Source organism: Lonchura striata, chromosome 1A (genome assembly GCF_050655825.1).
Source record: "Lonchura striata isolate lonStrDom1 chromosome 1A, ASM5065582v1, whole genome shotgun sequence".
Taxonomy (NCBI): Eukaryota; Metazoa; Chordata; class Aves; order Passeriformes; family Estrildidae; genus Lonchura; species Lonchura striata.
The window spans coordinates 61,774,268-61,786,896 of record NC_140741.1 but is presented as its reverse complement, the minus strand read 5'-3'; the positions used below and the strand labels follow the sequence as shown (position 1 = coordinate 61,786,896).

General features: G+C 45.5%; 1 protein-coding gene across 13 annotated transcripts in view; it reads left to right on the top strand.

The window, feature by feature from the left end:
• ZC3H7B (zinc finger CCCH-type containing 7B) overlaps positions 1 to 12,629 on the top strand; it is a 48,434-nt gene that overhangs the window by 26,748 nt on the left and 9,057 nt on the right. For all 13 annotated transcript variants that reach the window (XM_085569788.1, XM_085569787.1, XM_077783625.2 and 10 more), the window contains 4 exons: positions 993 to 1,093; positions 1,776 to 1,957; positions 5,527 to 5,612; positions 10,974 to 11,107. In XM_085569788.1, coding sequence (XP_085425914.1) covers positions 993 to 1,093; positions 1,776 to 1,957; positions 5,527 to 5,612; positions 10,974 to 11,107 — 503 coding nt within the window. The remainder of the gene's footprint in view (positions 1 to 992; positions 1,094 to 1,775; positions 1,958 to 5,526; positions 5,613 to 10,973; positions 11,108 to 12,629) is intronic.

Below are 12,629 nucleotides of genomic sequence, written 5' to 3'. Positions count from 1 at the left end.
TGTGTGGAAGAGAACTCCTGACACAGCTGGTGAGGGTGACGGCTAGGGAAGGCATCCACTGGGTCTGGTGTTTGAGAACAGAGAAGGACTGGTGGGTGATATTATGGTTGGAAGCCGTCTTGGGCACAGCAGTCATGCAATGGTAGAGTTTTCAGTTCTTGGAGAAATAAGAAGAGTCAGAAGAACTGCCTTCTGAAGGGCAGACTTTAGCCTCTTTAGGAGCCTGGTTGACAGGGTACCTTGGGAGGCAGTCTTAAAGGGAAAATGAATCCAGGAATGTTAGACATTCTTCAAGAAGGAAATCTGAAAGGTGCAGGAGTAGGCCACCTGTTACTCTGTGTGTCCCAGCCAGTTCACTGCTTTCAGAAGGACACTGAGCACTGTATGCAGGATTGTGCAGGAGAAAGGAGTTTCCCTCCTTAGCCCTGCAGCTGTACCAGGTGCTTACAGCCTCATGGGATCAACTGTCTCTTCTCCCATCTTGACATATTGCTTTGAATTGTAATTTATCCCCAGTTACTTTAGAAAGCAAAATTCCATAATGCAAAAAATTCCCACTCGATGTCTGTGCAGAGCTACTGAGTTGGTCAGTTGAGAATTGCTTCATATCATCTTAATGCTCTGCAGCACAGAGTTTCCCATGTTGGCGGTGCATGTAAAGGGATGGGTTCTTTGCTGTGAAGTGGCTGTTTTTTTTCTCCCTTGTTCTTGTTTTGTTGGCTAACAGGGAAAGAATATGTGGCTCTGACCAAAATTTTTCCAACCGCAATGGAAAATACTGTGGAGAATACTCCAAAAAATGTTGTCTGGAAGCTTTTCCAGAGATTGACTTGCTTTATTTTAAAACCCTACCACAAAGTTTTCACCACAATTCTTTCTAACTTTGAACATTAGAATAGGCTGGCTCTGATTCTTCTTTCTTCTCTAAGTGAAGTTGCTCTGGTTCACTGCTCTCTAAGATTTTCCCAGTATGCTACTTCTTCTTTTCTCAGATTTGCTTTGACAGCAAACCCCGGATTATCAGCAAAGGGACCAAGGACACACCATCTGTCTGCTCCAACCTTTCTGCAAAACACATTTTCCATGATAACAAGTGAGTGAACATCTTTTTCTCCTGATGGGAACCATGTCTCACAAGTTCAACCAGTTTAACTCCAGGGCTCTGGTCTCTTTCTTCCTTTCCTGCCTATGGGTTCCAATAATAAGACAGCTCAAATGATGGTAAATAGCACTATGGGCTTCACCCTGCATGTTTGCTTCTGGTGCTGAGGGATTTTGGGCATCAGCAAAGCCCTTTGGCATCACTCTGCCAAGTTTTCCATTGACTTAATTTGCCTTTCAGTTTGGCCTTTACAAAAAGGTCAAAACAAAGATCCTCTAGCTCAGGATCCTGCCTCTGACTGTCTGGTAATGAATGTTTAGGAAAACAAGTATAATAAACATGTCAAGTACACAGTCATACAATTCCTTCTGGTTCTTGGCAACCTGAGATGTGGGGAGATGCTGAACCAGAGGAGTTGGTATCTTTGCTGCATAGTTTGAAATTTGTCTGATCTCTGAACTTAAGCAGAGCATCACCCATGTGCTCAGGGTGAAAATAACTACCCAGGCTTGATAGGGTGGGAGGGCAGGGGTTTGCTTTTCTCAGAGGGAATCTGTCTCTCCTGATGTCAATTTTCTTGTGTCCTTTGCCTGCCCAGTCAAATGTCTGGATGTCATATATAAGGAGGAGGTGGTAAGGATTTGATCCTCTGGTGCTTTTTATTTCTCTGCAGGTGTCTGGTCCACATTGTGCGTTCCACCTCCCTGAAATATTCCAAGATCCGTCAGTTCCAGGAGCACTTCCAGTTTGATGTATGCCGACACGAAGTGCGTTACGGCTGCCTGCGTGAGGACAGCTGCCACTTTGCTCACAGTTTCATTGAGCTCAAGGTCTGGTTGCTGCAGCAATATTCAGGTGAGTGTGACTTGGCTGGTGTTGTGTACACCTGAGTTTCTTCCAGTGTGTACCCAGGGCCAGTTCAGGGGGGAAGAAGGTGATTTGGGACTATTGAGAAAGTGTCACTCACTCCTGCATGTTACTTACTCTGCCTCCTGAGGAACACAGAAGAGAGGATCAAGGTGTTCTGTGAGGTGATTTGGCTCTTGTCAATTTACAGGAACAAGGCTATTATAGTTTGCAGACAAAAAGCCTTTCCCTTGGGACCAGCTGAATAAATTTAAATGATAATTAGGTAGATAGTGGTGAATACCAAGAGGTGTTTGGTGCTTAGATCTTCTGCAAATAGCAGTTGGACCCCTAAGTAAACATGCTTTGCACTGAGAATGGCAGCACAGGTGACAAACCAGTTGGTTACATAAAGAAGGCTGTGGATCTGCAGTTTCTCAAAACAAATTCATCAACAGCAGAAAATTGCAGTATATGTGGTGTTTCCCAAAAAGCCTTTGATGATGTACCTCAGGAGAGGGTTTTACAGAGATTATACTCAGGGAAATTGTATAGTGACACTGCCACACCTGGCACTTTCAGTCCTGTCTCTTTGTCTCTGTCTGATACATTGGAGGTTTTCTCCAGCTGCTGTCCTGTTGGCTCTGTAGATATTAGTCTACCCACAATACTACCTTACATGTTTTTTCACCACAGGGTCTCATTTAGTGCAACACCCAGCCTGGTAATGGGAGTACTTCAGAGAGGAAACACATTATGGATGTTTCTCACCATTCTTTGATGTCATAATTGATGTTCAGTGTAGTCTTGACCTTGGCTTCATCTCATGGAGGGACAGTGATGAACAAATAGCACACTGTGGCAAATGTCATCTTTAATCTTTCTGATTGCCCTCATTTACTTGTGGCCTCAGGAAATAAAAAAAATTACAGCTCTAGAGTTTTTAAGATAGCACGTTGCCTGTGAGTCATGGGCCACCATTGCTGCCCTACATGCTTGTGATACTGTTCTAATATTCAAGTACCTTGCTTTTATCCCCATCCCATGGCTGGTTTATTTTAGTTGCTTTGGTCAGGTTTTGGTATTTGAAACATTTATTTGCTCCCTTCTTCCTTCCCTCTGTGTTTTTTTCTCTTCATCCTGCAGAAGAAATAAACTGATTTTTTTCTTCTTTCCTTCTTTATTTGAAGAAATTATTTCAAAGGGAAAGTTGAGGAGATGAAACAAGCCATGAGTTAAGCTGCAGAGTTGATCATTAAGCTTTGTGCTTAATGATCCACCTTTTCCAATAATAGGAGAGACATTATCTTTTGAGGTTTTTCTCTGCAGGGCTGTATATAGGAGCCTGGTTTCCTTGTTAGTTTGCCTTTCTCAAGTGTAGCCTTCATTATGAAAGCCGAGATTAAAGGCAGTTGTTGCCATTCTATGGGAATGCTTTAGCTTTGGAGCAGGAAGTTTCATTTGGGCACTATTTGCTCAGCAAGAATAGGAAGAGGGCAGCTTACATTTGAAACACTTCACAGCCATTTGAGCATTTACAGAGCTTTTGGCTTTGTTCATGGGGATAAAGGATTGTATTGTGGAGTAAAGGATTGTATTGTATTGTATGAGTGGAGCAAAGGTTCCCAAAATCTGAAAATTGGACAGGCAGGACTGTTTTCTTGTTCACAGTGGCTTTTCACAGGCATCTTTTGCCATCTTCTTCTACCAGAGGTAATAAACAGACTCTTTGTCTTCACTAATGATACTGCAGAAGATACCGAAATATTATAAGTAATCAACACCTGGGCTTTTTGGTTCTCAGTCCATTTCTTCGTGACAGTTCATGCTTTGAAAAGCTGGTAGATTGGAAACCATCTTTTCACATTTGTGAGGGTTTTTCATTCCCACTTACCACATTTCTAGACTGTATTGTTGACATAGTTCAGAATTCTAGAACTAGAAGAAGGCAGTCACAAGAACTACATTTGAAATTCAGTCTTCTGACAAGACCTGAATATGCTTCTCCCTTTGGTTTTTCACCTCAAGGACCACAGGTGTGCAGAATAGAGAAGGTGGGAGCTGCTTCAGCCCTTTTCCCACCAGGTCCAGTGCAGCATGTTAATTTTTTGTTGTGGTTTCCCCAGATTTAGAGTTTTTGTCCCCAAAATACAAATTATCATTGCATCTGACCCTGGAATACTTGGACATGGAAGAGGACGTTGCAATTTCTCTAACTACACCATTTCTTCTAGGATTAAGGGTTAAGAGGTAGAATATTCACCAACAGCTGTAATCTGTGAGCAATACCAGTTATGCAGTAGCTGCCATTTTAAAGACCTGAGCAGATGTTCTTGAAGAATGGTCTTCTGAGTGCTTTTCATCCCGTTCAAACCCTGTGCAAATGGCAGTAGTGGTGCCTGATGGGGACATGAACAGCCAAAATCAGAGACAGGAAAACTGAGGTCAGGAATGCTATGACTTACACAAGCTACACACAACCTAAGCTGAGATGAAAACTTTGTTTGGTGGCCCTTAAATTCTGGAATGCACTATCTCCCAGATCAATGATGGCATTTGTGTAATACTCCTGGGGAACACCTCACTTCAGTAATAAAAGATGTAGGCATCAGCAAAGCAATAAAAATTTGCAATGTCTGTGTCCTGGGGATGCTGCATCAAGGCCATCCTCAGCACCCCTCTTGCAATCAGCTGCCTGTGCCAGATATTTGCTTCAGTTTGTTTTGGCAGTTGTCTTGGGTCTTTAGAGCACTTAACATGAATGCCCATCCAGCTGACTGGTGATAACAGAGGCTGTTTCCTCACCACCTGAGCTGGTCAGGAGCTAATTCCTTAGATAAGGTCTGACCAATCCTTTTTCTTGTTGTCTGATGTTGTATTTCTGATATCTGAGACCTTGTAGATCTTTCCTTACTGATTATTTACTAGCAGCTGTTCCTTGGTTCATTTTGCACTGCTGGTCTTTCCTTGCTGTCTTGGTTGTGCTTGGTGTCTATTTGTGTTGAATTTCAACTTCCCTCTTTGCCTATGGGGAGCCTTCTCAATTTGATGGTGTAACAGGCTAATTAATCCCAGCAGGTAATAGGTGAGACTTCTGGGGTCTTGGAGATGCTAGATGTCTTAGTGGGTATCTGTTGTCTTCCAAGCTAGAAGCAAAAATTCCATATACAGTAGATCAATAGTAACAAAGCATTGCTTTTAGGACCTTGGTAGAATCTGCTAATATGGGGGTCAGGGACAGCCTTTGTCAAGCTCTTGACCCTTGAAATACTGGCTTGGAAGCAGTGTCTGGGTCCTTTGCAGACTGCTTGAGCAGAAAGCCAAGTCTGAATAAGCCCAGGAGACTGAACTCTTCTCCTTTGGTTTGGCTTGTGCAGAGAGGAGCTTCCTTAGCAAGGGATTAGACATATTCTGTGGTGGGTTCTGTCACAACTCTGTCCAGACATTACCAGGGGGACTGTTGGGAGCTGTCAGCTACTCCTGGGTTACTAAGCCTAAAATAACAAGTCCTGCAATTCCTCCTTCTCTTCTCTTGGCCAAAGGAGTGTAGCTTAGTTCTGTCTTCTTGTTGTTCCCAGGAATGACCCATGAAGATATCGTGCAGGAGTCCAAGAAGTACTGGCAGCAGGTGGAGGCACATGCCAGCAAACCAGCGAACAGTGTGGTAAGTAAGGTTCTCCTAGGGCTTGGAGACAGATTTTGTTCTCAATGGTTCCAGCCCTTTCTCTCTTTTGCTCCCACTATTGTGCCTGACAGCCCAGGCAGACCAGGTTGGCCACTGAGGTGGAGGAGAGCTGTTGAGCTTTGTGCCATGTTTTGCAGATTTATTATCTGCTCTGTTTCCTGCTAGGGTGAAGCCTCCAGGTCACCGAGGGCAACACACATAAGAATGTTGTTTTGTGTTACACCTTGCTGGTGAAACTGGGAGATTTTGGGGCAGTGGTCATAGAGTGGGGACCAAATATGTCCTGCTGCCCTTTAGTGGCCAAGGGGTGGTAGAGCAGTTTGAATGACTCATGACATATAGAGCTGATCTGAATGCAAGAGTGGGTGGAACTGGCAGCCCAAATGCTGTTGAGGATGACAGAGACCTTAGTGGTGCTTTACCAGGAGGAGGCTGGGAGCTTTGCCTTTTTTTTTTTTCCACCAGTCTCTCAGTGTGGAGGGCTGCACCCTCCAGCACTGCCAAGAGCATACCAGGGTAGTGTGAGAGGGGTTAGAAGCAAAGGGCTTTTCTTTGTTTGCTTTCCTCTGTCTTGTTGGTTATGAGCAGTGCTGTCTTATCCTTTTTTTTTTTTTTATCCCAGAGAGGATTTCTGTACTGTAGGAGCAGAGCCCACCCAGTGAGGACAATTCCCAGCCCAGTCCTGAGTTTGAACAAAAGCAGTTTTTGCCATTGGAACAGGACAATGGTGGGGAATGTGGTGTAAATCCTTTTTGTTCCCATTTGACAGCTTTGCTTAACCTTGGCGAACCTGAGCTTGCCATCCCTTGGCGTGTGCCTTACTGTTCAAGCAAGAGTGTTTCTCCTTTGTGTGGGGTCTGTCACCTAGGAGTTCCTCTGCAGAGACTGCTGCCAGAGCAGTCTGTGAGCACCCTGTAGAGGAGGTCTTTTATAGAAGAGGAATCTGAATCACTCATGTGATGTTTAGCTGCTGTTTTTTGTCTTGGTTGTGTGCAAACAAAAGTGTTCTGAAGGCTGTAGGGTATTGAAGGTTGTAGGGCATCTTCCCAGAGATGCTGGGGAAGCATCTCTGGGAAGGTCTGATGGGTATAGCTTAGCCTAACAGAAAAGATGCAGGTGACTGCACTGATACTTGCAGTGGGCTCTGTGTCCACCTATGCACTGGTTATGCTGCATGTGATGGATTCATCTTCAAGGGGATACTCATCAATAAACCGTGCAGCTGTTGTGGTCTGAAACAGTTGGAGGAGAGGAATGGGAAGCAGCAGTACAGAATAACCAAGGTCTGTAGTTCCCGGAACTGTCTGACTTGCTTAAGGAATATGTTCTAAACTCTCAGGAAGCTGAGCAGGACAAGTTTCTGTGTCCTGTATTATATGAGAAGTGGATGATCTGAATGGTCCCTGCAACCAGAGCTGGTTGTGATCTCTTTCTGCCTGGAGAGGGAACAGAGGCAGTAGCCTGCATTTCCACATGGGAGAACACTAAATGTGAATTTGCAGCAGTTTGTGACAACAGTTGGATTTATATCAGCAATCCTTGCTCCATATATGCCTTACCCCAAAAGAGCACAGTCCAGAGATTCGTTCTGTCCTGCCTGCTGTGAATTTACCTGCATTTCAAGAAAGCTCTGTCTTGCCGTTTTCTGTGTGTAATGAGGGGATTAAAAAAAGATAAATGGATAGCTGTTTTCCTGTAAGCCTTGCAGTTTCAAATTCATCTTTGTGTGGAGGTGCTGCTGCTGGAAGAATAAGCTGTACAGTAGGCATGGTCAGAGAATGTCCTCTGAAGCATGTGGGATCTGGATGCTAAGTGAGGGTTCCATTTCTGGCTTGCAAGGGACCAGATCAGGAAAGAAAATGCCAGAGCCTGCTACATCAGGAAATGGGTAGAGAGCTACAGTTTCTGGGCCCTGTGGGCAGTGCTAGGGCTAATGACTAGTGGCAAAGTCTGGCTGTAGCCCATAAATGCCTGTCACAGAGCTGGACTGCACCCACAACCCTTCCAGGGTGCAGAGGCAAAGCAGCAGCCATGTTGGTACAGTGAAAAAGTGCCTACCAGCAGCACCACCAGCCATCTCTAAGGATTGACAGCCTGGCATGGGCACTGGCACTGTGCAGGGAGGCAGTCAAGTCAGTCAGATGCATGTGTTTACAGCAGCACACCATGGCTTTGGCAACAGCACGTCCTCACCCAGAGGGCTGGGCTTTGGGATGAGATTCAGGCTTGCTGCCAAACACCCTGTGGGCAGGACTAGCTATCTGTTGAGAAATGTTTAATTTGCCATTGTTTTCTCCTGTCCAAGCAGGCTAACATGACTCAGAGTTTTCTCAGTGTCTTTCCAGCTTTCAAAGTTGGCTGCCTGGCAAAGACAACTTTCCAGGAGTGCTGTAAAAACAGACCCCTCCTTCCCATCATCCCGTGTGATCCACTCTCACTCCAGTGCCCTCTGGTCAGCGGAAGCGAAGTCGCTCTGGGGGATTTTGCTGCAGTTTTGTCACAGCTGCTAGCTGGACTCAGCACCCACAGCTGTCCAGTTGTGGAGAAAAGAGGCAGGCAGCATGCAGGGGCCCAGTAACTGTGACAGTGAAGGTCATGATGCTTAGCAAGAAGTGAAAAATGAAGATACACTGCTTGACAAGCACCTGATGGGAGTCTTGCAGTTGGCCCCACAAATTTGGCCTCACAGCAGCTGCTGTAGGAGTAAACCCAGTGGCCACAGATTGAAGAGCCAGTCAGGAAGAGGGGCTGTTGTAGGGAGCTGGGTGTCCTCTCATCACATCCCAGCAAACGGAAGGGTTTTAGCCCTCATTTTTTCTGGTTTTCAAGAACTGTTTTGTTTTTATTCCCCTAGCCAGCACCAGAAACCCCCTGAAAGCTCACCCCAGAATTATCAATCTAAGCATGGAGAGGAAAAAAATGTCTCCATTAAGGAGTACTTGCACCTAAGTACTGTTCACTCAGTTAGCTGGCTGAGTAACCTGGGCTCCTCATATAGTCCCCTGTGGTATGTGGCTCCTCCAGAGAACATTTCAGTATCACTCAGAGGGGTTCCTGAAGCTGGGAGACATGAATGGCTGTGCAGGGTCTGTTGTTTTCTGCAGAGCCTGAACTGGAGAGCGGTCATACCAGAGACTTGTATTTATTTGGTTGCTATGGTGCATAGTTAGCACTGTATTGTCTGGCTTCATAGCAAGGGGTGGTGCCATAGCCCACAGCACTTTTGCCTGGCTTAGTCTGCTAGAGCCTCATGTGATATAATTTCCACACTGTTGGTTATCAGCAGTCTGCCAGGTGTGTTTCTTGCCTTTACAAAAACAGTCATGTAGCATTAACAGGAGCCGCTTTGAATTTTTGCTTGGCTCCTAATCCCCTGGGAGCATACCTGCCCACTGAATTGACCAGCAGTTTGCATGACTCAGATGAAGAAATGCACAGGGCTTCTTTTGGTTAAGAATTTGTGAAAAAGTAGCCCAGATTACCAGAACTACCTGAGAGATATTTTCTTTCTCTCTGATCTCATCTCTTCTGGAGACACTCAGTGTTTAGTTTTGCTGGGTCAGTAGGTTTGAGCAAAGCTTCTTGGCTGTGCTGAGAGATACGTCACCAGGAGGGATAGCATGGGATTGATACAAGGGAATATGCTAGCAGTGCCGTTTTGTTACCATAGGCTGTAGATTTATGGGTCAGTAGTGAGCGGTAGTGGCCTTTGAAGACTAAGTGGAGATTAAAGCTACTGTTCAAAGGCCACATATCTGAGAGGGAGGCACGTTATTGCCTTTCATGGTAGCCCAAATCTCAACTATGCTCATCTCACAGCCTGGTAGAAAATCTCACGTTGATGTGTTCTTGGTGGTCACCAGCACAGGTGACAGCTGACAGCAAGTGATGAACAAGTCATGTGCTGGGAGTCACCAGAAAGGTCATTCTCCCAGACAAGAGATTATCCTCTTTCAAAAGAGATTATCTCTTTCAAAAGAGATGCTGGTTTTCTTTTGCTGGGACATCAGAGAACTGATGGCTTCATGTATGCAGCACAGGTGAGGTCAGCTCCCTACTCAGCTTTTCACAGTGACAGAGAACCCTTTATATGTCACCTCTGATTCTCCAAAAGACTATATCTGGAGGATGCAGAGTGGTAATTGATAGCTGATGTGGTGTCTCCTGGGAAATGCTTTGATTCTGTGCTGCCTGTGCTTGCTGTTTTCCCTTCACAGAGGGATGCAGCCAGGCTCCATGCTGCTGCTAATCATTTGCTGGCAGAAACCTGCTCTTCAGGGACACGGCTTGCATGTCTGGTTCTTGTGAGATGCTCAGGGTTAAAGTCAAGGCATGGCAGGTGGGATGGGCTGCTGATGTGGCTGACAGGCAGAGAATTGTTTTGCTGGTGTGTGACCTTTGTGCTTCATGGCCAGCTCGATGACCAGGGTGTTCTCTTGTACTCTCATACACTCCCATGCCCAGGGCCACTGGCATCTAGTTGGGTTTGCTTTTTGGTTTGGAAATAAACTGGAGATACCAGCCTTATGTTCTTCCAGTGATGATGCAGAATGCAAGTTTTCCAGAGATTTGCTCAGAAAGCATGAGGCAGCAGTGTTATGAGATTGGCTCCTTTTCTTTTTTTCCTTCTCCACAATCTGTTATTCATAATCCCAAACTAGCCTTCTCAGGTAGGGTGGGGGCAGTAAGTGCAATGGCTGAGAGGATATGAAATATGTGCATTGTACCTCTGTTCAGAGACTATGATTTAACTGCTTGTGAAATGCGGTGCAGAGGAACTGTGAGAAGGCTTGGAAGGATATCAACAAGTGGATCCAGCTCTGACTTCATTGTGTGAAATGTTAGGTGTGACACGAGGTTCTTCATCCAAAAGCAGGCGTTTTGTGTCCTGCATTGTGATATGGTCCAGGTTCCTCCCAAGGGGGCTGTCCAAGCTTGGTCCAAGCTGACCAAGCGCTCTCCACAGGCAGAGTGGGACATGGATTGCCCTCCCTGCAGGGAAATGGGGATTAAGCTCTGGGACAAGTCTCATAGAGCTTGTCTGTACACGGAGGTACACTGCAGGGGTTTCACAGCCAGGCCTGGTCAGTGCTGGAAGCTGCCAGGCTGTCTGTGCTTTTGGCCAGATGTCAAAACCCAGGAAATCATGCTGAAGCAAGCGGTGGTTTTGCTCCTGTCTGGTATCTCGTTGGGCCAACAGCTAACGCTGGCAAAGGAGAGCTGATTTAATCTGGCTTGTCGCTGGCACACAGGTGTGCAGGGACAAGCCAGCATCTCTGTGGCAGGTTTGGGGGGTGCATTTTGCCTCTCTTTGCCTGAGGCTGTGATTCTTTTTCCTAGGCTTCTTCCCGGAATCCCACGTCAAGCACCTTTGACCTCCAGATGAAATTTGTGTGTGGCCAGTGCTGGAGGAATGGGCAGCTGGTGGAGCCAGATAAAGACCTCAAGTACTGTAGTGCCAAAGCCCCCCATTGGTGAGCAATTCAACCTTCTCTTTCCTCTACTGCTCTTCAAGGGCAGGAATTTTTCATCCTACCTTCTCCAGGGCTTCATTTGGCATCTTTGGAAGAGGCTGTAAGGTTTCCTAGCAGCCTCTCACTGCTTGTCACTATAGCAAACAGAGGCATTGCAGATAGCTGTTTTCCAGCTTCCTTCTCTCTTTACTGTGTGTATTTGCTGCCAGCATCGTGCAGACTGTTACTGCTGGCACAGGCAGTCCAGCTCCCACAATTCTCTTTTCTCCCAGTTGCTAACAGAGAACTAACAGAGTTCTCCTCTGCACATGTTTATACTCTCAGCTATTTGCAGATGTCATACTCGTCACAATTAGCAATAATTCAAGATACTGTGCTTCCTTTTAAATTAGTTTTCCTTGGCTCTTTCACTGCTTTGGTTGCTCCTCTGTGATGCATGTCATGTCTGTTTGCATCTCTTGATTCCTTGGGGCCTATGAGAATGTGTGGTGTAATAGAAGCATTGAATCCTAGAACAGTTTGGATTGGGAGGGACCTTTAAAGGTTATCTAATCCAGCCATCCTGCAATGAGCAGGCACATCTTCAACTAGATCAGATTGCTCAGCCTGACCTTGAATGTTTCCAGAGATGAGGCATTCACCACTTCTCTGGGTTGTGCCAGTGTTTCAACACCCTCATCATAAAAAATTCCTTCCTTACATATTGTCTAAATCTACCCTCTTTTAGTTTCAAGACACTACCCCTTGTTACAACATTACAGGCCCCACTAAAAAAAATTTTCCCTATCTGTCTTATAAGTCCCCTAGAAGACAAATAGTGGCTGGGAAGTCACTGTTTGGTCATGGAAACTCTGGCCCATCTCACCCAGGCAGCCTGCAGGGATAGGATGGGTTTATAGAACTTCTCTTTCTATAACACAAGCCACAAAGGCAGAGTCCAGCTTCCTATTGTAAGTGTAACACTTCCGTTGAAGAAGAGACAGAAGCAGCAGTTTCTGGAGGAAGTAAGTGGATGAGGATTGCTTCCTGGGATGGGAAAAATAACACGTTTTTGTGCAGCTGCTGAATAGATCTGGGAATTTTGCTCAGGGTATCTCATGGTGATCTGTTGCTGGAGCTGAAGGAGAATAAATACTTCCTGGCACTGTTCATAAGGTAGTGCTTGTAATGACTTGCATTTCTATTGCACCTTTCAAGCAGAAAATATTCCCAAGTGTTCTTCATGGATCTGATTGCACAAGAATTGGTTGTGTCAAAGGATGGAATGCAGTTGTTTAATAATCTGTGGTGATGCCATGCGAGATTTGGGGGAGATTTTTGTGGCTTTTTGAAAAGCGGTATCCCAGGAAATAGGTAATATTTACAGGGAGAAGTCCTCCTTAAACAGTGTTCTTGTGGTTTCTCCATCACAGATGTGCATGTCTAGGAACAGCCACATAGTGCAGGGACAAGCTGGACAGGAGGATCTGTTCATTTTTCAGTATTTAAGGGTCTCTGAGGTTGAACATTTGTTCTGCTCTTT